The sequence below is a fragment of the Syngnathus typhle genome, linkage group LG11 (genome assembly GCF_033458585.1).
Source record: "Syngnathus typhle isolate RoL2023-S1 ecotype Sweden linkage group LG11, RoL_Styp_1.0, whole genome shotgun sequence".
NCBI lineage: Eukaryota > Metazoa > Chordata > Actinopteri > Syngnathiformes > Syngnathidae > Syngnathus > Syngnathus typhle.
The window spans coordinates 9,294,550-9,321,873 of record NC_083748.1 but is presented as its reverse complement, the minus strand read 5'-3'; the positions used below and the strand labels follow the sequence as shown (position 1 = coordinate 9,321,873).

Genomic DNA, 27,324 nt, shown 5'->3' with positions numbered 1-27,324 from the left:
TGCAAATTGGAGTTTCTTCTGTTAAATGTATTGTATCAAATTCGATTTGAATGAGAAACCTGAGTTACTGTTTTTTCTTTTCTTTTTTTCTTTCAGTATACGTACGACGGCAATGACATCAGTGACCTGCCTGTGGATTTGTCTGTGGTTTGGAATGGAAACTTTAACATCGACAACCCATACAACATAAAAGGTATGTTTTTCTGGTTTCAGCCAGCGGTGGCGTTGTATGCATTCTTTGTTACCCAATTGAAACGTTCTTCTTTTTTTTCTTCTGTAAGAATGTAAACTAAACCCTCGCTCATCATTATGTCCCATACGAGACATTACGGTGTATACATTTAGGACAGGCAGTTCCAGCTGTATCCGGTCAAAAAGTCTTGTATTCCCTGGATATAGGATTAAAACGGAATGACGCCACGCCTTCCTTGCTTGCCAACCCAAGAATGATAATGTTTAGGGTTAAAAGGTATACTCAAAGCACCGGTGTGGAAGCAGACAATGAGATAATGTCTGCTTGGATGTAATTGCTCGTAGGAGTGTCTTTACAGCGCTGGCTTCAAAATTATTACTGTCCGTACCGCACATCAGGGGGGGGGGGGCGTGGCAAATTTCCCCTGCTGTGTGGTAAAGTAACGTCATTGCCATTGTCAAGATGGCCCGCAGATGATATGTAAAAAAACAAATCAGTATACTTTGCTCTGACTGTCACAGTTTGATTTTTGTGACATTTCATTTATAATTGAAGTATAATTTATTATTATATCTAATGTGTTATTTACTTGCTGTCCCAAATTCTGCATATATATCTATATCTATATTTCAGTTGTGCTCATCCATCCAATGGGAATTGCTAATACGACCTGTTGTCCTTTCAAGGTCACAGCATCTCTAAATGACATATTTCATGTTCCTTCCTGGCAGTCTGTACAATTTATATGGCATTGTGCTTCCGAAAACGACAGCCTAAAGATATTTTTCTTCCTCCTGCATATCTTAGTACCCCGCCGGTCCCTATCCTATTTCTCAATCACGATAATCATCTTGTGTCGCATGAGAAATTTTCAAAAATTCTGATATGTTAATGTAATTAGGAAGGAGTCGTTTAGCAGACAGTAATTGGTACGGGGGTTGCTTTAAAGCTGCTCCGTGACCAATGGGATTTGGGGATGGAATAGCGGAGAGAGAAGAAAGGATTGCACTCGACAATTCCTGGGGCATTTAGGGGAAATATTGCTTTCAGATGGTGACATTGAACCACTTTTTGAAAGGCTAACCAAAAGTTGATAAGAAAATGTTTTTATCTTCAATCAAGTTGTAGCCTTCAGGATGTTTAGTCTCTCTTTTCCTGCAATCAAATATTCTATTTGTTTTCCCACAGCTCACCTATATAAGTGCTACGCACTGAGAGACAGCTGTGGGATGTGTCTGAAGGCCAACCCCAGATTTGAGTGCGGCTGGTGTGTGCAGGAGAAAAAGTGCTCCCTCAGGCAGGAGTGCGCTCCCACAGAAAGCACTTGGATGCACGCCACCACGGGAAACAGCCGCTGTGCACACCCCAAGATCACTAAGGTGAGCCGTGTTCCCGACATGACAGACGATCACACACGAAAGAAGTATGTGACGGAACGACAATGTTCCCGAGTGAGGTCACAAGAAGCGCTGACAAAAAAGCACATGAATGATTGTCACAAGATTCAAATATTCTAAAAAAAACATTTCAGACAAGAATGTCTGAGGATCCGCCTCCGAAATACTGTGACGTACGATTTTTATGTTGCCGCAAAACTTGAATCAAACTGTACGACAGAAGAGACATCGGACTTTCAATGTTTCTCCAATATACCGTTAGATAGCATCTCTGCCTGTATTGTCTCCTGTGATATTGTATTCTCGTAGTTTCCTGTATAAACCTTTATCACCTATTGGTTGTTGAAATAAAAGGCAGATAAAAGCCACATATCCCGGAGCCCCTAAATTGAACAAATACTTATCCCTCGCCTCCTTCCAACTTGTGTTGCTTAGCAACGTCAACATTCCAAATAACAAACATGTCAGCTTTGTGCAAGGGAGCTGGTCAAAGAGGGCAGCCCTGTTCAACTGACAGTTTGGACTTTGTAACCCAGCTTTGATTGCCTCTTGCTCCATAAAAACTCCCCAATCCACAATTTGCTAGTTGACAGAAATCCTTGACTCCCAAAGGCAAAACATTAAAAGGAGACCAAAGTTGAACTCTCCTGCCTTTGCATCAGCATTGTTTGGCCCCAGTGAGGGAAGCGAAGGCAGTGGGTAGGGTCGACGCCTTCGACACCATTACCATGACGGCAAGCACAACACAGATGGGCCGAGCGCGAGGAGGCAGTTTGCACACGCGAGAAATCTGAAACACACGGCTGTGATTAGAGACGACGAATACCGACCGACACAGCAAAGAAAACAGATCTTGTTTGCTTGGGAAGTGTGTATGGAGAAACAAAGTGAATGGGGAGTGTGTTAATTGGGTCTCACTATGAGTTCTGAATGCGTGTATGTGCTCGACATCTGACATGCCGGGTGGGCTAAGGCGTATAAACACTGTGGTGCACCCATCTGTTGCCATCCATAACTGTGGAGGTGGCCTATGTCTCACTGTGACCTGGGTCACTACAGCTCACCATAGGGAATGGCATGCTGTTCATCAACACACACACACAGAGTGGTGAGTTTGAGGCCTTCCAACAAAAAACGAATATTCATTTCATTTGGAGTGGAAGTGCTTGGAAAAAAGTGCCCATTTTCTTGAGCTAAATGGCGTGAAATATGTCTGCATACATATTCCTTGCTTGAACCCCTCTGTATATTTCCTGTGTGACTTCTGCTTCCTCTTTTTGAATACGTAATGAAGGTACTGGATAATTGGGGCACTAGCACATTGATAAATCCTTTGATTAGTCATCTCTCTTTCTCTCACACTCAGTTATCTCTTTGAAGCAAGCGAACAGAGCCGAGGCTTGTGAGTGCGTGTACATGTGAGAGAATTGGCGGCGATGAGGTTGCGGTGTTTGCAAGCATGCGCATATTGAGACAAATCTTGGCCTGGGGGCAAAATGTTGGTGGCAGTCAAAAAGCAAGCGTAGTAGTCAACCAATAACGGCAGGAAGAAGAGGAACTTGGCTTGAGCGCAGCAGGGACAAAGAAGAAGAGATTCACCTGTGAATTGCTGGAGAGTTGTTTATCAGCAAGCCTACCTGCGAGGATCTCGTCTCATCTCCACCTTTGACATTTACACTGTGACATTTAGTGCCAGAAGAAGTTCCACAGGCCACAAAGAGAATCCCTCCTCTGTAGCCATTTCATTGAACAGCACACAAACTGAATATCACTCCACTTCCCAAGCCCATTTGCTCTCTTCCCTTTTCATGCATTTTTGCCGGATCTTTTTTTTTTTCTCTCAAGAATAAGCAGTTGGGTACTGTTCCACTAATAGCATTGGGGACATACAACAGTCACCAAACACAGCAAATGGTGATTAAGGGCTCTTATGATTGGTGTGGCACTTTTCCAGTAATCGTTGTGAACACAGTTGAATCAGCTGACAGAGAATGCTGTCAAGAAAGGTTTTGATTTGGAACGATACCGATCAAATAAGCTATAACACGCACACACACATAGACATCGTGTCCTTTGGCGTAGAGCAGCATTGTCCTAGTAATGGCCTTGGTTGCTGCCTGGTCGTCCATCATCCATCTTTTCAGGCCTGTTCTCCCCTCGGAGAATAAAAAAGCATTCGGGTTAGCCCTTAGGAACCAATTAAAACAACCCATCCCTATACTTGTGGTGGTGGTGGGGGCGCCTATTTAATGTGTTTGCATGCAGCCCAGTACTTTTTGCAGACGCATTATTTTTAGTTTGTGTTGCAAAAATATACCCTACAAACTGTAATGTTTGTTTTGAAATATTTGTCACATGTGCATTTTAGAGCTAAATGAGTTGTCTGCATTGAAGCCATACCTGAGGAGCGGTGCGCAGGGAGTGAATTAAGATCTTGTGTCAGCACTTTGGTCAATGAAGCTGACTGGAAATTACCCTTGCATGTTTGTGGTAGTCGGGGCGGGGGGGGCGTGCAAACGCCACACAGAAAGTTCCCAAGGTCAGGTGTTAAGACGTGTTAGAAGCAGAACCAGGGATGTTCTTGTTGTGAGGCAGCGTGCTAACTGCTCTTAACCCCGCTGTTCAACTAACATTGGAAATATTTTTAGACTTGCATTTTTGTTTTATTTTTGACCGAATGACTCAACACTAGAGCAGGGATTGTTAGTGTTAGCCCTGTAGTGGTCCGTTGGCGGTATTGCAAGTAGTCCGCAAAATTGGAAAAGGAAAATAATTGTAACAATTATAAAAATAAAATTGATTCATTCTAGCTAATTTTGTGACTCATTTACCCATCCAAATTATGTGAGATTCCCAAAATTGACATACAGATGCAAATAAATAGCCCGTCCAGGTCTTACCTCCGTTGGTGCAAAATACAATAATATTCCGCCAAATCAATGATCCCGAGTTGCTTCTTGGTTATAATGGTGGTCCTTTGTACAAAACCAGCTAACCATTCGGCAAGAAAAAACACAACGTAGGCTATGAATATTTTTTTTTTATTTTGCAGAAATGTCCCATGTGAAATCATCATCTGCGAACTAGCTGATGAACTTGTGGAAAGCCTCGCAGCGTCATTTTACAGTCTGTCCCTCCTGTCGCATCAATATCCCCCCCCCCCCCCTTTTTTTCTAACCAGTCAATGTTATCTCTGCACTGTTGCTCGAGCGGGCTGCAATAGGTCTGGCGTAAAAGCCTTTGACACAACGGGACAAGTTGTAGATGAGAATGAGAAAAAGCCACGCTGAATGGAAGTCAAGAGCTGTGACTGTGAAGGGGAAGAATAGAGCGATTGTTTGAGCTGGTGGCTTTTATGAAAGTCTGCTTTTTGTTTGTGTTGTTTCAGTGTGAAAACGACAAGGTTTGTATTTGTGTGTGTTTTGATAAGCCCGACTGAACAGAGAAAAAGATTTGATTACCATATCTGGAGACTTTGGATGACGCCACCACTCTGTGCCAATCATTCTTTTGTCTAATGCTAAAACACACGCCATTCATGCACGCTGGAAAAGAGGCGAGCGAGTTGAAAAGGCACAAAGGCGGGGAGGAAGAAGAAAAGGCCAAGGGGGAGAGCAGAAGATATTCACCATAAGCTTTGTTGGCATAAGATAAAGAACACTCCATCGTTCCATCGCGTCGGTGGCCTTTTGGATTGGGCCTGCGTGCCGTTGTGTTTCTGCTCAATGTGGGTGAAGGTATTTTTTTAGCAGCATGTATGCCGAATGTTTATCTGAGAATGTGCCATTGTAGGTGGTTTTGCGGAATTGTGAACCCCATTTGCATCCAAAGTCATAAAAATGAGAAACTTTACTTCGGCGCTACTATCTATAAAGACACTTGCCAATGAACATGTAATTATTTTATTTGATTTTAGTTCATATTGAGCAACCGGGAACTTGTATGTGCTAAATCGCCACGTTGCACATTTGTATGTACTAAAATGTACTTACACTTCTGTAATGGTTTCACAACAAACACAAAATGTACCCCAGAAACAAATCGACTTTAACTAGTGTCCAAGTGTTACCTCACAGGAATGACATGAGCACCGAACTATCAGCATATGTTTTCCCCTCCTCCCATATTATGTGACAGATGACCCCACCCCCATCAATTTCTAATCCAATTAGTTGTAACCCTAATTCTCCGAGTAATGACTGATTACCAGAGGGACTATTGTTTGTGTCCATGCTTTGGCATAATGGTACGGTGATTAGCGACATGGTTCATTTTGTCTAGCGATTAGCACCCCTGAACACCTTTTACGGAACTCGAGAGGGAAACGGAGGGATCGGAGGTCACTGTGTGCTGTAATTGCGTTCAGTAAATTAATCATCTCAGGGTCAGAGAAGTGACCAAAGTGAGGCCGGGGTGGGGTCACGTGCCAGTGATTGACCGAGCAGGAATGAATCTGTCGTCATTTATATTAAAATGTTGTCGCAAAGAATCTCAAGTCCTGCCAAAGTGAACACTTGTGTCCATGGATTTATTTATTTATAACGGTGAATTGTTCTCTGTCTGCAGCTATTTCCTGAGACTGGGCCGAGGCAGGGAGGAACCATGCTGACCATCACCGGTGACAATTTGGGTCTCCAGTTCAAAGACATCCAGAACGGAGTCCGTATTGGAAAAGTGGCCTGCAACCCTCAAGAAGACCAGTACATCAGCGCTGAGCAGTATGTTGACGACATCTTTACTCCTTTTTTGTGTATGCGTCTTTGTTAAGCTTCTCTTCAGGGTTCCTCACTTGCTGTGCATTCAGACCAAAAATCGGTCCTCGGGCTGTGCTTATTCAAAGTGCTGGTCAACGTTGAGACAAATGGCAGCCAATCTAACATGAAACATTTCCTTTCATTATCAATCAGAATTATAGTCCAATCACAAGTGGATTACCTCATTTAACCTCCTTCATCACACTAACTCAGCCCCTTCTGACAGCAACGTAATGACATTTGAGTGGGGCGATTGGTATGTATATATATATATATATATATATATATATATATATATATATATGATGATCACTCCCTCTGATTAATTTGTGTTTTCTGGGAAATCTCTGAACCACGATGGCCTTACTTCCTTTTAGTAACTACAGCATTTTATTAAGGACAAATGATTATTTGAGCTGATAGCATGCAAAGTTTGTTGTTTAGTATATAATTCATCGTAAGTAAGACAAACAAATGCAGGAAATGTATTCAGTCCACATTTTCTATGAGCCTACTCTCTATTTCTTTTAAAAGGCGATGCCAGATGTTAAGGGAATGGCTGCTTGTCACCCCCACTTGGGTGCTGGTGGCATCCTCAATATTCTATTTTCAGTGCTGTCTCTGTCATTTAACTCAAATGACGGTCTTGCTGAGTTTTGCACAAGTCCCAAAAGATTTGTCATCTTTGGCTCTGTCACAAGGAAGGAAACGTCACAAATTTGACTTTGATGCTTTGACAGAGGACAAACAATGCTGTGCGGCTCAACACGGGAATGACAGGTGTCCCCGATATGGCATTAGAAAGATGCTGTTGACATGCTTGTGTTGTTTTATAATTCATAAACTCATATTATCATATTCACGGGATACATCTCCCGTACGTACACGGCTGCTATGTTTGGCATCTCGCTTTCACTACCGCATGTTCATTTTGTCTTTTTTAGCATATCCAAAAGCACAGAGGTGTCAATTCTTAACCCTGTCTGCTCTGTCATGGCGTACTGGCTCGTTGTCATAGCACCCAGAGGATGGAGGGAGGGAAGGGGGGGCTGTTGGCAGTCAAGCTGTCCCGATAATTAAAAGTGATGTTAGCCATGCGACGCCATTAGCGGCCCGGATACTCTCTTCATTCCCGTGACCCTGTCGGAGCTGCCTGTAACACACGAGACGCAAGATTATGCGACTGACGCTGCAGGTCCAAGGTCAGCTGCTGGAAGGGAAGAAATGATGTGCACTGATAGTTAGGCATAAATATAAACAGTTCCAGGAGAAGCGGAAAAGTGAGTTGCATTCGTTCATGGCAGCAACGACACCAGAAAGTGACAAATAAAAATAACATATCTAATATAATAAAAAATGTTATTTGTCATCTTATTGGACAGTTTTGACATCTCTTGAGAGGTTCCAGGAAAAGCAAGCCAGATCCCGCCTGGTCACAGTCACCGACTGTGCTTTGCTGACTTTTATGAAGCCAAAATAAAACGTCAAATATGCCGTGCTTGTATTCTGTGATTTTCATCCCATAAATAGACTTTGACATGTCCAATGTCATGAAATCCCACTGATGGAATAAGATATCGCCTGTATTTCATCTACTTGCCATCAATTTATCATGAACTTTCTTCATAGTGATTTAATAACATCCCAATTCAACAGCTTCTCATTCCGGCAAACATGATGCAAGAGAAGCCGAGTTTTTAACTGAGAGCTGTCCAGCATTTTAATCACAGCCCCTAGTGGGGGTCCAGGGAATAAATGAAAGGAAAAATAGAAACAATGGACATAGAACATACTGCATCAGAACGTGAAATGCTGCGGCACCGCAGTTGCCATGACCACGTGCTGGGCGAGTACAAACAGGGGAGTCAACTCATCTCGGGGAGGCGAGGAGATGCGTAGGATATGAGCTTGTTCAATTAATAAGCCTCGCTCATTTTAACCCGCTTACGCTCCCTGTCTCTTCTTCCTCGGTACTTTCTTCTCGCGTCGCCTTTCATTGGTCTTTCTTTCTGTCTCATTCTTTCACACTGGCTAATTAAAAGGCAAGCAGGACTTCATTGGGTGAGATGTGTGGAAGCTTTTGCCCCTCTGGGATAGACTGCAGTTGTTTCTTCAGTGAATTTTTGCTCAAAAGGCCAGCTCATGTTATGCAATTCATACAAATATGTACTTTAATAAAGTTTAATTGCACATCCGCCACAGTAGATGGCAGTGCTGCTCTTATTGGTGTTTTCTTTTTATTTAACGCTGAAAGGAAAGGCATAGCATCATTTTAAAACACTTTTTACATCTATTTTTCTTTATTTTAATGTTAATAAGGATGCAATGCGTCTGCTCGGAACAATTTCATAAAACAATTCAAACTTCCGGCAGAGATTTCCTTCTCCCTGTGCCTTGGTCTAGTTTGCTCATTGTAATTGAAAGTATTAATCTGTCCGTTGCAGGATTGTGTGCCGACTGAATGACGCCACGGGTTACCGGGTGCAGGAAGCTCAAGTGGAGGTGTGTGTGAGGGACTGCATCCATCCAGACTACAAAGCAATCTCCACCAAGGCCTTTACATTTGTGGTAAGAGTTGAGACTTTCCGACAAAAGCATCTTTCGGTGCCACGGCCATAATTTGATTCTTTCTGTGTCCATTCTCAGTCACCGTACTTCAGCCGCGTCAGGCCGTCTACCGGGCCGCTTTCTGGCGGCACGAGGATCACCATAGATGGCAGTCATCTAAACGCAGGCAGTGCCGTGTATGTCAAGATTGGACTCCATGCCTGCCGTTTTGAGAAGTGAGTGAACCCGATGTACTCTAAATATTTGTCCTACTTTACGACATTGTCATACAAACACGTTATATCATCGCTCCCTTTGTTTTTTGTAAAGCCCAGCTACACCAGTTATTAGTTGAACTATACTTTAGTGTTTTGTAATTATAGAAACATCACTTTGATTTGCTGCAGATTGCAAAAGAGGTTAGAGGATGACCTGGAGCAATTGTAAAAATGACAGTGTAGCCTATTTTTAGCGTGATGTGTGTGGTCTACATTGAAGAGAAATGACTCAAACTATACGGTGTTGAAAACGTATACTTTGCTCTCTACGGTGTTATTTTGTCTTTTTCTTACATGTATGTAATTGCGGAGGTAATTTTCTTCTTCTCATGGCTCACCCTGTAAATTGCACTCATGTCTGCGTGTAAATGTCACAGCACACGTTTGAGTGCACTGCAGATACTTTAGCATTGTGGATTTAAAACAATAAAACGGATTGGGGATTTTTTTCCTCACAAAAATCGAATTTCCATTTTTAATCAACCACCCCTCCCACCTTGCTTGTATAAATAATAATGACGAGATTATTAAAATAACTTCCATAACTTGCATCAAATTACACAAAAGTAATGAAAGTAAACACATTTTTTATAACTGCTGCCAAAAAAAATGCCTTGTACACTATCCAAGCTAAAACACTTTGTTCTGAATCCAAACTATAGACGCGATTTGATAAAGTCATATTTTGAGGTTCCTTTCTCAAAATAAATTAGAACTGATGATAAAAACTTTCCCATCTTATCTTGTGCTTTGAAGCTCAACGTTTGACTCGTTGTATGCAGCATTTATTTTTCTCATATTAGTTTTCCTTTCCAGCCGCAACAAGTGACAGGTCCAACTAATGAGCTCGGACCTATGAAGTTCTTTTTATGTCGTAGCAAAGGCCAATTTAAAGCTTGGTAGCGGCACCCTGAGAAAGGTGAACATAATAGTCTTGGCCTTTCATCCACTGAGCAGCAATAACCTTTATGGGCAAAGTAATGAACTGGTTGCGTCTGTCTTTTTAATGTGTCTTTCTATTCAGCGGGGCCTCAACTTTAATCAAAACCTATTTACCCCGAGTCACTCATCCGCTTATCTCCCTCTGCAACGCGTTTTCCTTCTTTGGTGTTTTCTTTCGCTCCGTATTCCCCACTGGCTCTCTTTTGTGTTAGCCGCAACCTTGTCAGAAATACATACGTGACACCACAGGCACTCTCAGCAGTGACAGTGTTGTGAAAATAGTTACCATGGAAACAACTAGTGGAATGTGGAAAACCTTTTTTTTTTTTCTTTTAAAGAAGTCATCCTCCTTTTCTTCTATATTCAACCCCCATTTCAGTCCCTTCTCAGTTTGAGTACGCACAGAGGAAACTGTTAAAATTGCATCCCGAGCGACGGCAGGGATTACATTCGTCGAGAGCAAATATGTATTGGAGATATGTACTTGATATATTTTTTTATTGGGCGTGTGCATCTTTCCAATAAAGCGGATACACGGGGTGAGATACGATACATTTCAAATCGGATCAATTCTGTTCCCTTCGATTCAACGGTATTATGATTTCACTCAATATGGTAGAGTTTGAGGTGATGTCATTTTACAATATGAATCAACTTGTCAGGACTGTAAATGCACTTTAATCCACTTTAAGGTGGAACAATTCAGTTTGATCCACTGCCGTTTCCTGATTCAAAACGTTTTTTTCCTCCACAGCTAATTTTGTCTCCATCTCACTGCAAGTTGTCAGGCAAAAGCCACACTTGATCATCCTCCCCATCATCTCCATGCTCTCTGTGAATTTCAGCCTCCCCTGACGTGAGCGGGGGATTTGCGTATAGATCAGTGTGTTCAATTCCTATTCCGACTATCACACTGCGCCACGTGCCACTTGGGCAACTTGTTCACATTTGCAGGAAGCAAAAGCTTGGGCGGCGAGAGACTCTACCTGCGTTTAGCATATTTATATGCTAATTCGCCGACCCCCACGCTGTGCGCAAGCACCTTTTTACACGCCCCGACAGATGGACTCATGGGAGGCCAATCTCTCTATTGCTTGTGTTTCACCCTGACATCACAGGACACCTAAAATAAACCTCTGGAGTGGAACACAAAGTTTCCCTGCAGGTCACAGCCGGTCGCCTGTCTGCTCGCGATCCCGTTACATCACACACAGAGACGACCAGCTTCATCTGTCACATTTGATCTTTCAGCAAGATGGAGCACAGTAGGGAGGAGAGAGGCTGACATATGAGACTACTGCTGCACAGGCTAAAAGTTGTTAGCACTTAGGCGCTACGCCGATGACTTGAAGTGTGTTTTGGCTGCAAATGTTGAATCATAATTCAGCAGGAATTATACGTGTAGCTCTTTTTCTTTCACCAAGCAACCTTTTGTGACTAACACATCTCTCTCCCGCTCTCCCCTGCTCATTCAGGCGAAGCAATAGCGAGATAGTGTGCGTGACCCCAGCCGGACAAGCTCCAGGCCCTACCCCGGTCATGGTGGACATCAACTCAGCTGAGCTGAGAAACCCAGAGGTCAAGTTCAACTACTCGGATGATCCCACCATCCTGAAAATTGAACCCGACTGGAGTATTGCTAGGTAAGAGAAGAAAAAAAAACCGAAATAATTACGAGCGAAGTACTTTCTGCCCACTTCATGATCTATATAGAACGCAATAAAATTCCCATTTTATATGAACTGTGTTTGATCTACAATGCTGCTTGATGCATCCAAATAGAGCAGATACTACCGGCCCAATGCATTATTAATCCTATCTGACGGTTGCGCTATACATTTTCTGAGATATGAACTCTGCGTGTGAACTTATTCATGTCTTAATATTCCAGCAATACTCCCCGGCCGCATTTCGGTGAATAGGAAAACAAACATTGCGCTCAATTTTCAACCTCATCTCTCTTTTAGGCCTCTTATTTATGTTGTTTATAGTTCTGCACGAAAAGTAAATGTTTGTGAGCAGCGACAGCAGTAAAGGAGAGCTCCTGGAGTAGTGTGGCGCTACTTGATGAGTTGCATCTCAGATATACAGTGTGTGTAAATATTACTTTATTGAAACGAGGCTCTATAGCCAAGGGAAGCATTCCTGCTCGAACACAAGCTTGCATTGTAGGATGTGAAAAATAAGGAAATAAAAAATGTATAAATAAATAACTTGCGGCAACCAAACACTAATAAGCTCACTAATATGAAACTGTTCTTTGGCTCACGTGGTTGTCATTGACTCCAGCGAGAGACTTCTAGGAAATGTTTGCATTTTATTTCCCGGCCTTTCAATGAGATTGGCATACATTAAAAAAAAAAGGAGCTGATAATCATACTTTGTGTTCCTTCAAAAATAATTATTGACGTGAAGTGTCATGTTTACCGGTCTCTTTTGTCACCCTGTTCTGAAACAGAGCTCATCCAAAAGGCCCCTCCCCTATTGAAAGTCATTCTTGGGCTAACAAACGATTTTGGAAAGATTAGGCCGTATTTCAGCAATGATGAGGATTTACACCCTTCACAATACATGGTTTAAACCGCAAGTGTTGAAAAGCTTTACTCTGCTCTTTCTCCTTGAAAATGTTCTTGTGTAAAAATCACTTCTTGTCACTTTTACCATTGTTATTTTTTATTGCCACTTGGCCGCCCGTCAGCCACCTTAATGCCATTCAAAACCCCCTCAAGCCTTCTCTCCACTCTGTCGTTTTTTTCCTTCCATCTCAGCGCCCGCTACCCAGGCTTAGAGATAAGACACTGGAACTCCCGACTCGTTGGAATTTATATTCTGTTATTTATTGAATGTTCTCGAGCTAGTCGTCCTGCTTGTGTAAAACCTGCCTATGCTGTTTCGGGCCTCAAGCCTTGCCGAGCGCTGCTCCATTTTTAAGTTGTATGTTAACTAATTTAACCGCTGTCAGAGTTGTTCGCATCAGCTAAAGTTCAGCGTCTCGGGCCAACGGGGGCTGTTAAGAAGGCAGCGAGGAAAAGGGAAGTCTCTCACCCGTGTTACCGACGTCTCTGTTGGTCAGCGTCACGTGGACCCGAATAGGTCACAGGTGTAAAGGTTACACAAAATGTCGGATCACTGACAACACAGCCCTTTCTGAGTGTACTGTATATCTCATGCTGGAAATAGCACAGCAAAATTTCAGTGCCTACATTTTAATATCTTCCTACGGGCGCTGTGCAGAGTTCATTAAATATTGCAAGTAGAGGTCAGACGACCGGTGATGAGTTAATTACAGGAGCAATTCACTTTGCAGTCATTTCTGGTTGAAACGCACAAAGATGCTGGTCACGTTCCTCAGAGGATACAGACTGAAGTCAATCTACTTTTATTTTTGGGGCGTGTTTGTAATATACACTGTGGAGTCATCGCAAGTGCCGTTCAAGACTATTTTCAGCCAACGTTTTTGCTGACGTGGCCTGTAATCGTTCTCGCTCATTTGTTTAACAATCTCTTTTAGTGGCGGGACCATGTTGACCGTTACGGGAACCAATTTGATGACTATCAAGGAACCCAAGATGAGGGCCAAATATGGAGCTGCCAAGTCAGAAAATGTAAGTGGAAGAAAAAAAAAATGGGTGAATTGAATTCACACCGGTATGGCGTCTCTATCTTTCCTTTGTACATTCTCGTTCAAAGTAGTGATTTTCAAATGATGCACACACTCTTGGGACGCACGCACACTTTCGCTGTCAGTCAAGCAGCCAAGGGCCTATTTTCTGTTTGTTTTTGATGTTGAATTTCCTTTTAGCAGCTTTAACCTTTGAAATGTCAAGCAGTAATAAAGCGGCTCTGGCAAATCCCCCCCTCCCCTCCCCTCCTCACCTATAGCACCATGGGGCTTAGCTAACCTTTCCCCCTCACCGGCTCTTTGCTCAAAGTGAAAAAAAAAATCCCTTTTTGCCTTTGTGGCCACTCGCTGCAGTTGATTTGGTTTTGCTTGGTTAGTTTTCCAATTGAGCTATAAATATCTTGTTCTTTTTTTTTGTCATCTGACTATCATTGCATTCAATTTGCTCTGACACGACTAATCCAGCATTCTTTTAACGTTATAATGTCAACATGTTCTCTGATATCATATAGGCCTCTGTTAGCACTACTTAATATGCTAATTGGTTCTTTGGAATGAAAGTGTATGACTAATGTGCAATTTGTGTTGCTCCTCAGAACTGCACCGTGGTTAACAACACGGTGATGGTGTGTCTCGCTCCCTCCGTGGCGGGGTCTGACAAAGTTTTCTCCGAGGTGGGCAGCAGTCCAGATGAAATTGGCTTCATCATGGATAATGTGCATTCGGTGCTGGTGGTCAATGAGACATTCAGCTACCATCCGGATCCAGTGTTTGAACCACTCAGTCCCAACGGCATATTGGAGCTAAAGCCCAGCTCTCCACTTATACTCAAGGTAAATTGCCTTTTGCTTTTAGCATTGATCTGTTTTTTTTTTTTTTTGCTTTATTGTCTTTTTCTAAACCTGATTTTGCTTTACATCGTTTTATGTCATGTTTTTCTTTCTTGTCAGCTCAACTGCTTTCAATCTATAAAATCACCTGTTCTGGTTTATTCAAGATGTCAGCCATTCTCTTGAGTTAAACAAAAAAAAAAAGAAATGTTGGACTGTATATTGTCATGTTGTACTTTACATCCAACCCTTTTTATCCAAATTTAAATTGTGAAATATTATGTCGTAAATCATTTTGGACCTTATCATTCTGCAGCACTGTTGCTATGGTTACCCACCCTGAACACAAATTCAAATCTATGCGTCCCACTGTTGATACATACCTGTTTGTAAAACCGAAGCCATGACACAACTGTGATTGCAATTGAAAATGACATTGTGTACTTTTCTAGGGCCGTAACCTAATTCCCGCAGCCCCTGGAAATACAAAGCTGAACTACACGGTGCTGATCGGGGACACGCCATGTGTTCTCACCTTGTCTGAGAGCCAGCTGCTGTGTGAGTGGCCCAACCTGACTGGAGAGCACAAAGTCACTGTGAGTACTGTGCTGCCGAGCCAAGACACACCTTTTAATATCTTTCATACTCCTATATTCTTCATCTCTCTCATTTAGCTCAATCCACATCCTTCCTCTCATTCCTCTCATTCTTTGCTCCCCAAGCATAAAACGTAAATCTTTTTAGTCATTCTACATTCCTCATCCCCATTCATATATCCACGCCCGTAAAAGCATACATCTAATATTGCTCGGGGTGTTTGCAAATGTATTTATATTTTAGCGGCTTTTCATTGGTCTTGGCTGGCTGGTATACTCCCGGGGGCTTTCGGCAGTATTGCTTTTCAATAGACTGGGACTATTTTCATTCCGCCTTGCTTTTCGTATTTCCAGATATAAGCCACTTGAAGAATTAAAAATACGTTAAAAATGGATAGAAACGTAATCGCTTTTGTGTTTTTAGTGAAATGTGCCTCGGGGCACGAATATTCAGTTGAAGGCGTTCAGGTTGGTCTGGACTTGACACAAGTGAGAATTTTTCAACCAATGCAGCAATCTAGCATTGTGTTGTTTTTATTGATTTATGTTGAATTCAGCCCATCATCACAATATATTTAATAGTAGCATTTTTCTTTTCAGGCCAGTAATGTTGATTGTATCATTGGTTTTCTATTTTGCATCCAAGTGTCTACTTCTTCCTCTCTCTAGGTTCGTGTCGGAGGCTTTGAACACTCGCCGGGGACCTTGCAAATCTACTCAGACAGCCTTCTCACCCTGCCCGCTATCATCGGCATCGGAGGTGGAGGCGGCCTGTTGCTGCTGGTTATTATTGTGGTGCTGATTGCCTACAAAAGAAAGTCCCGCGATGCAGACCGCACCCTCAAACGACTCCAACTGCAAATGGACAACTTGGAATCCAGGGTGGCCCTCGAGTGCAAGGAAGGTAGGTTGACATCTTAGTTATCGCCATCAGACCTCGCGGTGCTCTCGCAGCTTCCCTTCTACCTTCACTTGAGCGTTCTCTCGAAATAACTCCCGTGTCCCGAAATAACCGACTGCAAATCTTTCCCTTGCTGCAGCTTACCTCAAACACTGCACAACCCCAATTAAACATCGCTATCCATTTTAGTCTCAATTTCCTCGCTTGCTCTGCCTCCCCCTCCCTCCCACTTCCAAACAGTCCCTCCTGCTGTTATGTGGCGGTAAAGTGTGTGTGGGTGTTGGTGTGATTCTAGAGGAGTACTTTGATCTGAGCCAGCCACCAGATGTTGGCTCTCCACCCAGCGAGAGAGCCGCCTGGCTGGCCTCACGAGTGTCCGCGGGTGTGAGAGAGGCATGGAGGACAGATAGATGCGGGGAGCAGAGGGTGGGACAATGAGGGCAATAGTAAGGAAGGAGGAGCTTGGCAGCAAAGAAAGAGGGAGCCAAAGCGAGAGACTTCCACACCAGCACATTAGCATAAATTAATTTGGCAGGCAACTGCGTGGATTGAGCAAGTGCCTATTGATGCTGCTAAATGGTTTGTCTGCTATGGAGGCAGATGGGAAGAAAGAGTCGAATAATGATAATCATGAGCGCACACATCCATATTGCCTCTAGAGATCAAATAAAACATGCACAGTGACGGCTAAAAAGCATATGGGGCTTTACCAGTTCAACCAGCGCAATATAAAATGAAGCCATTTCTTGTTCTTAATTATTTCGGTGAACCGGGTTTCAGAAAAGCAACTGAGAGATTTGTTTGAGGAGTGGATGGCTTTCTCATCCCATACACATGCTAATCATCATTTTCTCTTACGCAGCATTCGCAGAACTGCAGACCGACATCCATGAGCTCACTCAGGAGCTCGACGGAGCAGGAATCCCCTTCCTGGACTACCGCACCTATGCCATGAGGGTCCTCTTCCCTGGAATTGAGGACCACCCTGTGCTCAAGGAGATGGAGGTACTGGTCAGTAGAGAGATTGTGTGGAAACACACTCACACACTTGTGTGCTGATATGCATGGAAGATGTCAGGTACATTTCAGTATCTGCACTCGGCTATCAACTGTATTCCAAAGGGATAGTGTAGCGCGACATTGGATTTTCATTTGTATGGCCCAGGCAATCACAGGCCACAGTAGTGCAGTAGTAGGCAGATCAATTTCTTATTACAGCACCAAGCTCACATTCACGGCTGTGAAGAGAGGAAGAGGCTGGACGGAGAGTGTGTGGGAGGGGAGTGAGGGATGAAGGGAGTGAAGGAGAAAGATAAAGAGAGAATATTAGGTAATGAGAATAAGTGAAAGGGGATGACAATAAATTGGTTTATGCATGTCGCTGAAAGTGAATCAATTTGTCAGATTTTCTTTGTAAGGAGACAAAGAACAAGTGGATGCGAAGGCACGCATTGCTCCAGTCATTCTTCTGCCAATGTGTCCTTGTGTAACTCACTGCAAATTAAATTATACTCTCTTGCTCAAGCTTGCTTTCTTTCAAATTTTTTTTGCACTTCCTCAACTTCTTTCTTAAACCTTTTCTCGTAGGTCCCGGCGAACGTGGAGAAGGCCCTGACACTCTTCGGACAGATGCTGACTAAAAAGCACTTCCTGCTGACGTTCATCCGCACTCTGGAAGCGCAGCGGTCTTTCTCCATGCGAGATCGCGGCAACGTGGCCTCCCTCATCATGACGGCGCTGCAGGGGGAGATGGAGTACGCCACAGGCGTCCTTAAACAGCTCCTGTCCGACCTCATCGATAAGAACTTGGAGAGCAAGAATCACCCCAAGCTCTTACTGCGGAGGTAGGCGCAAAGGGAGGATTTCCTTATTCTATACCTTTTGATAGAGAGCAACCAAGGTAACAAAAAAAAAAGAAGTTTGCCAAGACGTGCATTGCTGTGTGTTGCGCTGGAGCAGAATGGCAAGGGGACTCTTTTTAGAAGCATATGCGATGTTTCGTCCTCTCTCTCTGTCAACCCTGTCGCTGTCAAAAAGGATTACACCCCTGAGCACACACATTCCCAGTGGAGTTGCAGACAGACAGACAGAAAGACCTCTCTCTTCAGCACACACACACAGGTAGTGGGGGGGGGCATACAAGGGATGGAGTGAATGTCAGTGGATAGAGGAGAAAGATTTACAAAGGTGTGTGTCAAGGTTTGAATGAAGTCAGGATTGCTAAAGGTGCAGCAGTGTGCAAGAGGAGTGAAATAAAAGGCAAAATTGAATTGGGGCTTTGTGTCGTCGGAAGTGAGAGCGAGGCGGATGGAGTGCCAAAGCAGAGGATTCACACATTTATGAGGAGATTTGAGCTGGAATCAAACTGATGGAGGAATATAGAATATATAATCCGCGTCTTTTGTATTGAAGTTTAGCTGTCACCCTGATGATGGACAACACAAGAGTAGTGAGTGCACCACTGCTGCGTGTGCCGCCATTCATCCTTAACACAGATGTTGCCGCCATTCCCAAAGTGGAATATTGTCTGTATGCCCCATTAGGTGTCCGTGCCATTTATACGGAATGATGACCCGGAATAAATACCGGTTTAAAGTGGTTGCACGATTGAAAAGGTGCAATATAGGCGGTCTTAATGAAGAAAAGGAAAAGAAGCAGGATGGATAGTAGTATAGTCACATTTGGAGACAAATAGCCTTTCTCCAAAGAAATAGGGATTTGACATTAAATAATCAAAACTTCTCCCCCTTGTCGTTTCCCCCTCTCCCTGGAGAGATATTTAATTAAAAAACAATCTAATCAAATTAATGACTTGCCACCAATGTGCCTTTGTAAAGCTTTTTCTAATCCCATCCAGCGGGGAATGGTCGCAACATGCTGCCCTTGCTAAACACACAAGCTTCTGGAGATTTAACTGCCAAGCTGGACGAGAACTTTGGGCCAAAAAAAAAAAACTTTCGCCGTATATTTGCTTTCCGGACAGGAATGCTACGGCATGTGTTTGAGAACAATAAGTGCTGGCACGTAGTTTCCCCTGAATGAGAGAAGGATTGGTGTCACCTTCTATCAGGACCTGACATGCCCACAAGCGTTTACTGTCCAGGTGTATTCACCTCCCTCATCCTCCAGCTCTCCTTTACCCGTCGCCTCATCTTTCATGGCTTATATTTGGCTGACAGCCGTGAAGAAAGAAAGCGTTCCACATACATCAAACAACAGTCAAACGGGACGCTGGTGGAAGGAAGCGTAGGAGTTCACGTTCCTGCTACAGGCTTTCACTGGCTGCTTTCTTTGGCCTATTTGCCCATCCCCCCCCCCACACACACACACTTTTATTTTTCTCTTTGTCCTTCGTCTTGAACAGAAGGTGGTAAGATTACATTTTCGGTGGCGTCATTTCTCATCGTACTGAGCCCTTTCGAACTTTGTAAAGCAAATAGTAGCGTTATTAGCGTGAGGTTATTTAAAGAGACAAGTGAGATAATTCAACAGCCATAGTGACAATGAAGTGTTGAAGACAGCAGGTAGAAATTGGGGGCGGGGTGTTTTTCTTTCTCAGGGAAAAGACTCTGTCGTCTAATAATTGGTACGATCGCAATCTTGAAAGTTTCACTTGGGGATAATGTTTTTCTACGCTTTGAGATTGAATTTTCATCTCCTCTCATCCTTTATCATCTTTTGTCTTTCCCAGGACAGAGTCGGTGGCTGAGAAGATGCTCACCAACTGGTTCACCTTCCTGCTTTACAAGTTCCTCAAGGTAAGAAATACTCTCTCGCGCCCACAGGCACACATTTTATTTGGGAGTGATCCCGCTTGCAGTCGAGTAGAAAAATCCCCGGTAAACGCACACAGCTGCAGCGTTAGATAAGGCGGAGGCCAGCGGCTACCTATCGTTTACCTCCGCCTTTCATTTGCTCAATGCTCCTCTCTTCTGAATGGACGGGCTCTGAATCCGTGTTCAGACCCCGTCGCTCGTGTTGTTGTGACTCCCAAAGCGCTTCACCAGATTCCCTTCCTGTCCGTCACTTCATTATTTTGGTAGCAGAATTTGGATGCGGGTTTATTTTTTCGGTGTTGTGTGAGCTGTCTCTCTCACTTTGAATTCCTCTTGATACAAGATCAGAGATTCATGGAGGCTTCAATTTTCACTACCCCACCTACTTTTGCATTCTTTTCATGTGCATGTTGTGTATTGCTGCCTTTAATTTATGAATCCAAAACTGTCATTTTGGTGAACTTTGACCCATTCAAAATCTCAGTTGCTTCCAACAAAAACAGTCGATGTTGAGCCAAGACAGACAAAAGCATAAAACTTCAGAATACCTAGGCTTGAGTTATAAGTGTTTATTTTGGGATGATAAACTTCTCGCCTGATCATGGTTTAAAAAAAAAAAATGCTAAGGAATCTACATGATGTTTGTTTTTCTCTCTTGCAGGAATGTGCCGGTGAGCCGCTCTTCATGCTGTATTGCGCCATGAAGCAGCAAATGGAGAAGGGGCCGATAGACGCAATCACGGGAGAGGCTCGCTACTCCCTCAGCGAGGACAAGCTCATCAGACAGCAGATTGACTACAAGACTTTGGTCAGTGCATTGAATCGTTCGTACAATCGCTTGGTGGGAAAGCGGGAGGAAAAGCTTTTTTTTTTTTTACACATTAATTCTTTAACTAGATATTGACAGACGGATATTAAGTAGAAATTGCCTCAGTGTATCGTATGCATGTGCTCGGAAAGCAAATTGGAAATGACTGCAGGTTTTAAAAAATGGCCGCTTGAAATGTTTGCCTCTGTTTCCTCCCATGTACAGACTCTGCACTGCGTGAACCCAGAGAATGAAAATGCTCCCGAGGTGACCGTGAAGAGTCTCAACTGTGACACAGTCACCCAGGTGAAGGAGAAGCTCCTGGATGCCGTCTACAAGGGCACGCCTTACTCGCAGAGACCCAAAGCCTCCGATATGGACCTGGGTAAGAAGAAGAAGACGACTTTGTCAGCGGGGGTGTTTATTGGTTTAAAAAAAAAAAATCACAATTCATCATAACGGTCAATGTTTTGTGTGGATCAGAATGGCGGCAAGGAAGGATGGCTCGCATCATCCTTCAGGATGAAGATGTGACCACCAAGATTGACAACGACTGGAAGAGACTCAACACGCTTGCTCACTACCAGGTACACTTGCTTTGACTCTTCTTCAGGTCGTTTTTTTTGCAGCAATAATTGATCAGATATGTTGTTCCAGGTGACGGACGGTTCTGTGATTGCCCTCGTACCCAAGCAGAACTCGGCCTACAACATCTCCAACTCCTCCACGTTCACCAAATCTCTCAGCAGATACGGTACGAGAGAAGGTGTGTGAGTGTGTTTTGTGTGTCTGCGAGCGGGCAACAAAACAAAAAAAAGAGACAACTCACTCTTGCTTTGCTCCTGGCAGAGAGCATGCTGAGAACAGCTAGCAGTCCGGACAGTTTGCGCTCCCGAACCCCAATGATCACGCCCGACTTGGAGAGCGGCACCAAACTGTGGCATCTGGTCAAGAACCACGACCACTCGGACCAGAGGGAAGGTGACCGAGGGAGCAAGATGGTCTCTGAGATCTACCTGACCCGGCTGCTGGCCACCAAGGTAAGAAGAAAAGGATCTCGATCACCTTGAACTCAAAGCTGACTTCCTCAGCTTAGCACCTGTTGAACTTTGTTTTGTTGGTCTCCGAGCTCATTAACATTGCTCATAACCTTTTGCCCCAAACAAATGTGTGCGTCTTAATTAGTAAGTTGACCTTTGACTATCGAGTTGTTTGTTGGTGTTACCGGACGGTCTCCTGGTGGCCTCGGGGCTTAGAGGCTCAGGCCTTTACCCCTGCAATCATTACTCTCCGCATTTCCTCCATGACCTCCAGAATACACTTTCTGCTTGCATGTGGACTCACTTGCTGAGATGTTGGGATTTTGTTTGCAAAACAGCTGACATCACGTTTTTCATCTGACGGTTTGATTGACAGCCTGTCACTTTTATTAACGTTACCTGGGAGAGCAGATGTAGTGCTGGAGTTATTTATACATCACTGTTGTGCAAAAATGGGATATGTTACATATTTTGAAATACTCATTTGGAAGTAAGAATGTATTTTACAGTACAACTTTCCTTCCTTTTTATTTATTGACAATCCATTATCTAGTCAGTTACTTTTTTGCAGCCTCAGAAGGACACTCGTTGCCACTCTAAATCATGAAATCTTCTGATTTTAAGTTCCCCAGCCAAAGTTGTGACATGCAAGGTTGCGTGCTGCACACCCATGGACACTTTCCTGCCTCCTGCCAGCGATGTTGCACTTGGCATTCCTCAGTGACTCATCTCACACCGATGCTTCCTCTCCCCTTGATGTTTCCACTCATTAACTCCGCATTCCCATTGTTCACGCGCTACGTTGAACGTTATCTGTGTTGCCACAATCAGGAAATCATTAACAAGGCGAGTCGAGGGAAGGCAACGACAAAACGCTGCTGTTTGTGCTTGCTTACGACATCCCCGAATTTCCCTGTGGAAAGTGTGTTTCAGAGACACTTTTGTGAAATGTGGACAGGATGTTTGAAGAAAAGCGTGTGTGAGCTTCAGGACGATATTATTTTGAGGACTGAAAAATTCCAGAAAAAAATGGGAGGGGCGTTATAAAAGAGCCTAAGGCTGAACTCTCATTGGGAGCCATCTGAATGACTAAAAAGCAGACACCTGCCACTGACAGCCGTCGCCTACGGCAACACCATTAGCCGTGATGTGATGCCTAATTAATGATTGCGACGCTACCTTTCCTTAATTTCCGTGTAACCGTCAGAATAGTCCCCCCCCCCCCCCCAATCTGTGTCTCCTTTCTCAATTATCTGAACCAAATTGTTTTGTTCTTTAATTTTTGTCACTTTTTCACTCCCACTGCCATTCTCCTCCTTAGGGCACGCTTCAAAAGTTTGTGGACGACCTTTTTGAGACCATCTTCAGCACAGCCCACAGAGGAAGCGCCTTGCCGCTCGCCATTAAGTACATGTTTGACTTCCTGGACGAGCAGGCCGACAAACACTCCATCTCGGACTCGGACGTCCGGCACACTTGGAAGAGCAACTGGTGAGTCGGCGTGCCTTCAACGCCGTTGCTTTGCAGACACGAGTGATTCTGCAACTTTTTTTTTTGTTCTCCCTCCAACTTCGCAGCCTTCCCCTGCGCTTCTGGGTGAACGTGATCAAGAACCCGCAGTTTGTGTTCGACATCCACAAGAACAGCATTACCGACGCCTGTTTGTCGGTGGTGGCCCAGACCTTCATGGACTCCTGTTCAACGTCCGAGCATAAATTAGGGAAAGACTCGCCGTCCAACAAGCTACTTTACGCTAAAGACATCCCCAACTACAAAAACTGGGTGGAGCGGTACGTTGGTCAAATGCACCGAGCGGGCTCTCGTTAAGACTTTCATCAATGAACTGGTCTCCTTTGCGTTCCCGCAGGTACTACTCTGATATCTCGAGGATGTCGGCCATCAGCGACCAGGACATGAGTGCCTACTTGGCGGAGCAGTCGCGACTGCACGCCAACCAGTTTAATAGCATGTCTGCCCTCCATGAGATCTACTCCTACATTGTCAAGTATAAGGACGAGGTAAGCGCTAACAGAGCTCTACTTTTGTCTAAATGAAACTGCTCAAGTCACTTCAACGTAGTCCCTTGGTCCCCAGATTCTACAAAATGGTGGCAAAATATTAATATTGTCTGAATGAAGCTCCTCAACTCATTTTAACATAGCTTCATCCTGATTTTTTTTTATCATAAAATATTGTCTGCCTGAAAAACACAAATTATTAATTTACTCTGATAATTTCATTTTTTTCTTATGCCACTGTAGTCCTAATATTCTTTTGTCTGACTTTTATTTTGGGTGAAATTACTGTTACATTCTCATGAGAACAAGCACAACCACCTCAAGCCGGTCGCCCCTCTCTGTCTTCAGATCTTGTCGGCGCTGGAGCGGGACGAGCAGGCGAGGAGGCAGCGGCTGCGGAGCAAGCTGGAGCAGGTCATCGACACAATGGCCCTGACCAGCTGAGGACCATCCGACGTCGCCCGTCCGTCTGTCTGTCCATCTCCCTCCCCCCCCCCCTCCCTCCCTCACAGACAAACTGCAAAAGCATTGAGGCGGTATACTGCAAAACGGAGCGGGGTCGGCAGAGGTGGGCGGGTCTGTGTATGCCTACGTGTGTTCGTGTATGTGTGACAGAGCGGACATTTTCACACGCTGCGTTCATGGAGAAAGTGTCAGTGAGAGCTTTTGGCTTCCTGTGGATGTGATTGGAAAGAACTCCATGCGGGGCCTCTTGTGCACAATGGAGAGAAGCTTTGTGGCTCACGTGTCAGGATGTTGGCTTTTTTTTTGTTGTTTTCTTTGGTTTTGTTTTTCAATTGTTTTGTATAATTGTAATCAACTGCCCACTCTCTGATCTCTCGCCACTTGTATTACTGCTGAATTTGCACAATTTACAGAAACGCTACAAAGGAAGAATATATAGATGTTATATATAAATACAGCTACGTTTTTAAAGATTAGGGAGAGAGCAATGTTTCCCCCATTTTTTTTGGTTTTGTTTTAATCAAGAGACAAAATCCAACAATACATTTGATAGTTGAAGTGCAAAACGCTACAAACAAAAAAAATCGAAAAGAAGAAGAAAAAAAAAGTCGTACTGTGCCATGTTTCCTTTGAATGTTGTTTAGTGCAAAGACATTTTGTTAGATGGAATGTGCTACCGTATGATTTTCTAAATATGAACATGCCTTGTGACTGAAATGAATCGTTTTGCGACCGTCAGAAGAAGACAAAAGACAAGCGTGACGCTTTTTGGTGGGAACTCCAAATATTCGCTTTTCAAATGCTCGACAAGATGATACAAAAAAGTATGCGGATGAGGTCAAGCGGCCGGCGTTTACTGTCGTGTCGAGCAAAGTCGGGTGGTGCCCGAAGCCACGCGTTTTATTCATGTTCCAAATGTTCCTGGCTGGACACAGATGTGCTGAGTGTATATTGTCTGAAGGAGGTCATCATGCTCCTAACCTGCAGCTCTTCTTTGTCGAGCTGGCCCATTGCCATCGGTGGCTTTTAAGACTCTCCTCCTCGACACTCAAGTCAGCTTCTTTTTCACTTGCTGGTGAGAAAAAAAACATTTTTTTAATTTTTTTCTGCTTGCCCAAAAACCAAACTGTGGTATTGTGTGATGTTTTCATTTGTAAATTTGTATACTTTCTCACGTGTTTATTTTGTAATCAGGTTGTTTTTGTTTATTCCCAACATGTAAATTGTACATTTGATGGTACGCTGAAGGCAAAAACAAAAAAACACAAAAAAAAACCACAAGAACTTTCTTCAATTTGCCTGATGGTAAAAAGTACTTGATGGGACTTCAGTGGGGGGGTCTAAATGATTTGTCTTTGTGATGGAAATGTGACTTTGCTGCTTTAAACTCTTGACATTTGTTTTTCTAGCTCATCTTTTTGGGCTCATTTAATGCTGATCATGAATGCTGTGGCTCTCCAGATTTTTCTTTGGTCCCTTAATTCAAAGTCATCACTTTGTTTACATGAGTCGGAACTTCAACTGGATCCATGTTTACCGCTCTGTAGTTTACTCGCCACACGAAGCATACACTTTGGGAATCATGTAAAGATATCCGGTCGAGGACATTTCCCGTCTGTAAGCATCAATCACCTCATTCGTACTTTTTTGGTTTCGTGAACGACGAGTACGGATCGGTAGCGCGCAGAAGATCCCCCGCAGAAGCACACAGAACAAGTGGCGACGTGGCAAACATTCTGGACTCATTCTCTCTCAGGTTCATGGTCCGCTTGTGTTCTTCTTCTTAATGCTTCTCGTTGTTGATCAAGTGACATCGGTTGCTTTGAATGAAGCCTCAGTCATGTTTGCACTGTTGGGCTGAGAGCGGACTTGTTCAAAATATGTTTTCGAAAGCATTTCTGTCACCACGATGTCATGCTTTTGTAAAACACTCCTAAGAAAAAGTCCCATCGCCCGCCTCTTTGATTTCCTGTTCCTCTTTTTTTTTTCTCAAGTCTTCAAACTGAGCTGCATACCAAGCAAGACAACCAGTTGAGAGCTAGTGGCAAAGGAATTTTTAAAACATTAGTGTCTCAAACTTGAAGCGACTGTCATGGAGTTTGCAGGTGAACATTCATTGTGTAAATATTCTGTTATTTCCTACTTTGCAGATTTACTACTTGTAAATAAACACGCATCAAGGAGAGATTAAACATGTTTTGCTAAATAAAAATGTGTCTGTTCTTGAACGATGATGGATTTGTGCACTGTTGGGAGTGTCGATTAGCAAGGGCCTTTGTTTAAGTTCACGATACAGGTGTGTTTTATTTTCCCTTTTTTTTTTTTTTTTAAATGCGACTTTAATTTTCCTACATCAACATGGACCTGTCTACTTCAGCATGTTATGTTTTGTTGATTTTTTGGGGGGTCAACTGGTGAGAAGAGTGAAAAGATGCGATGCATGAATGTTTGCCCCTTTTAAGTGGTCGCCCTTTGGGGGGCACATGGATCACTGCAAATCAATACAAAGTGTTTTTCCATGTCCCACCATGCAATGCTGTCCATCCTGATGACAGGAGCCTACTCTGGCATGAGCATTCATCTGGCCCTGCCTGGCTCAGTGCCATAAAGAATCATGTTGCTATGTGTACTTTAGCCCACATTAGCATAGTGCACGTCCATTAATCTCATCTTAATGGCTGCTCGCATGTAGCATCAAAGTAACTAGGAGACACCTTGTTGTCAGCCTGCAGCGTGATGGCGCCCCTCCTCCATGGCCTTTCCAAGCGTGACCGCCATCATTCATCATTCCAACAGCAACATGTTTACCCCCACCCCTCCATCCACAACGTTGCTCTCAGCTTCCCCGGGCACTGACATGCAAGACAGGCTGAGGGTCGCTAAAAGAAGGAACGAAAGTGCAATCAGCAAAAAACACCTTGTCTTTTTTTCTTCTTCTTGGCCTTGTTAAAAGCGTTAACCCGCTTCCACCAAAGACACCAAATGTTATCGTCGGCACCATGTGTAACCAACCGAGCTAATTCAATTAAAATTCCACACAAGGAGGAACGCTGAAATTGCGCAGCGGTGGCAAGAGCCCTGAATGTCATAATGATCCTGTCAAGAGGCAAATGATCTCGCCGTGCCGACTCTGTGATAAATTCCTCCAAGCGCAACA

The 27,324-nt window shown here is 43.7% G+C and overlaps 1 protein-coding gene across 3 annotated transcripts in view; it reads left to right on the top strand.

Moving 5' to 3' along the window:
- The window catches only part of LOC133162098 (plexin-A1-like), a 115,816-nt gene extending 89,437 nt beyond the window's left edge, over window positions 1-26,379 (top strand). For 2 of the 3 annotated variants that reach the window (XM_061291038.1, XM_061291039.1), the window contains 22 exons: window positions 97-193; window positions 1,382-1,572; window positions 6,157-6,308; window positions 8,789-8,912; window positions 8,991-9,127; window positions 11,587-11,754; window positions 13,623-13,716; window positions 14,330-14,566; window positions 15,016-15,159; window positions 15,829-16,063; window positions 16,923-17,065; window positions 17,648-17,904; window positions 19,752-19,818; window positions 20,498-20,644; window positions 20,870-21,029; window positions 21,128-21,231; window positions 21,302-21,410; window positions 21,494-21,684; window positions 23,006-23,175; window positions 23,262-23,474; window positions 23,552-23,702; window positions 24,051-26,379. In XM_061291038.1, coding sequence (XP_061147022.1) covers window positions 97-193; window positions 1,382-1,572; window positions 6,157-6,308; window positions 8,789-8,912; window positions 8,991-9,127; window positions 11,587-11,754; window positions 13,623-13,716; window positions 14,330-14,566; window positions 15,016-15,159; window positions 15,829-16,063; window positions 16,923-17,065; window positions 17,648-17,904; window positions 19,752-19,818; window positions 20,498-20,644; window positions 20,870-21,029; window positions 21,128-21,231; window positions 21,302-21,410; window positions 21,494-21,684; window positions 23,006-23,175; window positions 23,262-23,474; window positions 23,552-23,702; window positions 24,051-24,146 — 3,387 coding nt within the window. In that variant the 3' untranslated portion in view covers window positions 24,147-26,379. The remainder of the gene's footprint in view (window positions 1-96; window positions 194-1,381; window positions 1,573-6,156; window positions 6,309-8,788; window positions 8,913-8,990; window positions 9,128-11,586; window positions 11,755-13,622; window positions 13,717-14,329; window positions 14,567-15,015; window positions 15,160-15,828; window positions 16,064-16,922; window positions 17,066-17,647; window positions 17,905-19,751; window positions 19,819-20,497; window positions 20,645-20,869; window positions 21,030-21,127; window positions 21,232-21,301; window positions 21,411-21,493; window positions 21,685-23,005; window positions 23,176-23,261; window positions 23,475-23,551; window positions 23,703-24,050) is intronic. The other variant, XM_061291040.1, reaches the window with a different exon arrangement.
- Window positions 26,380-27,324: the final 945 nt, after the last annotated feature.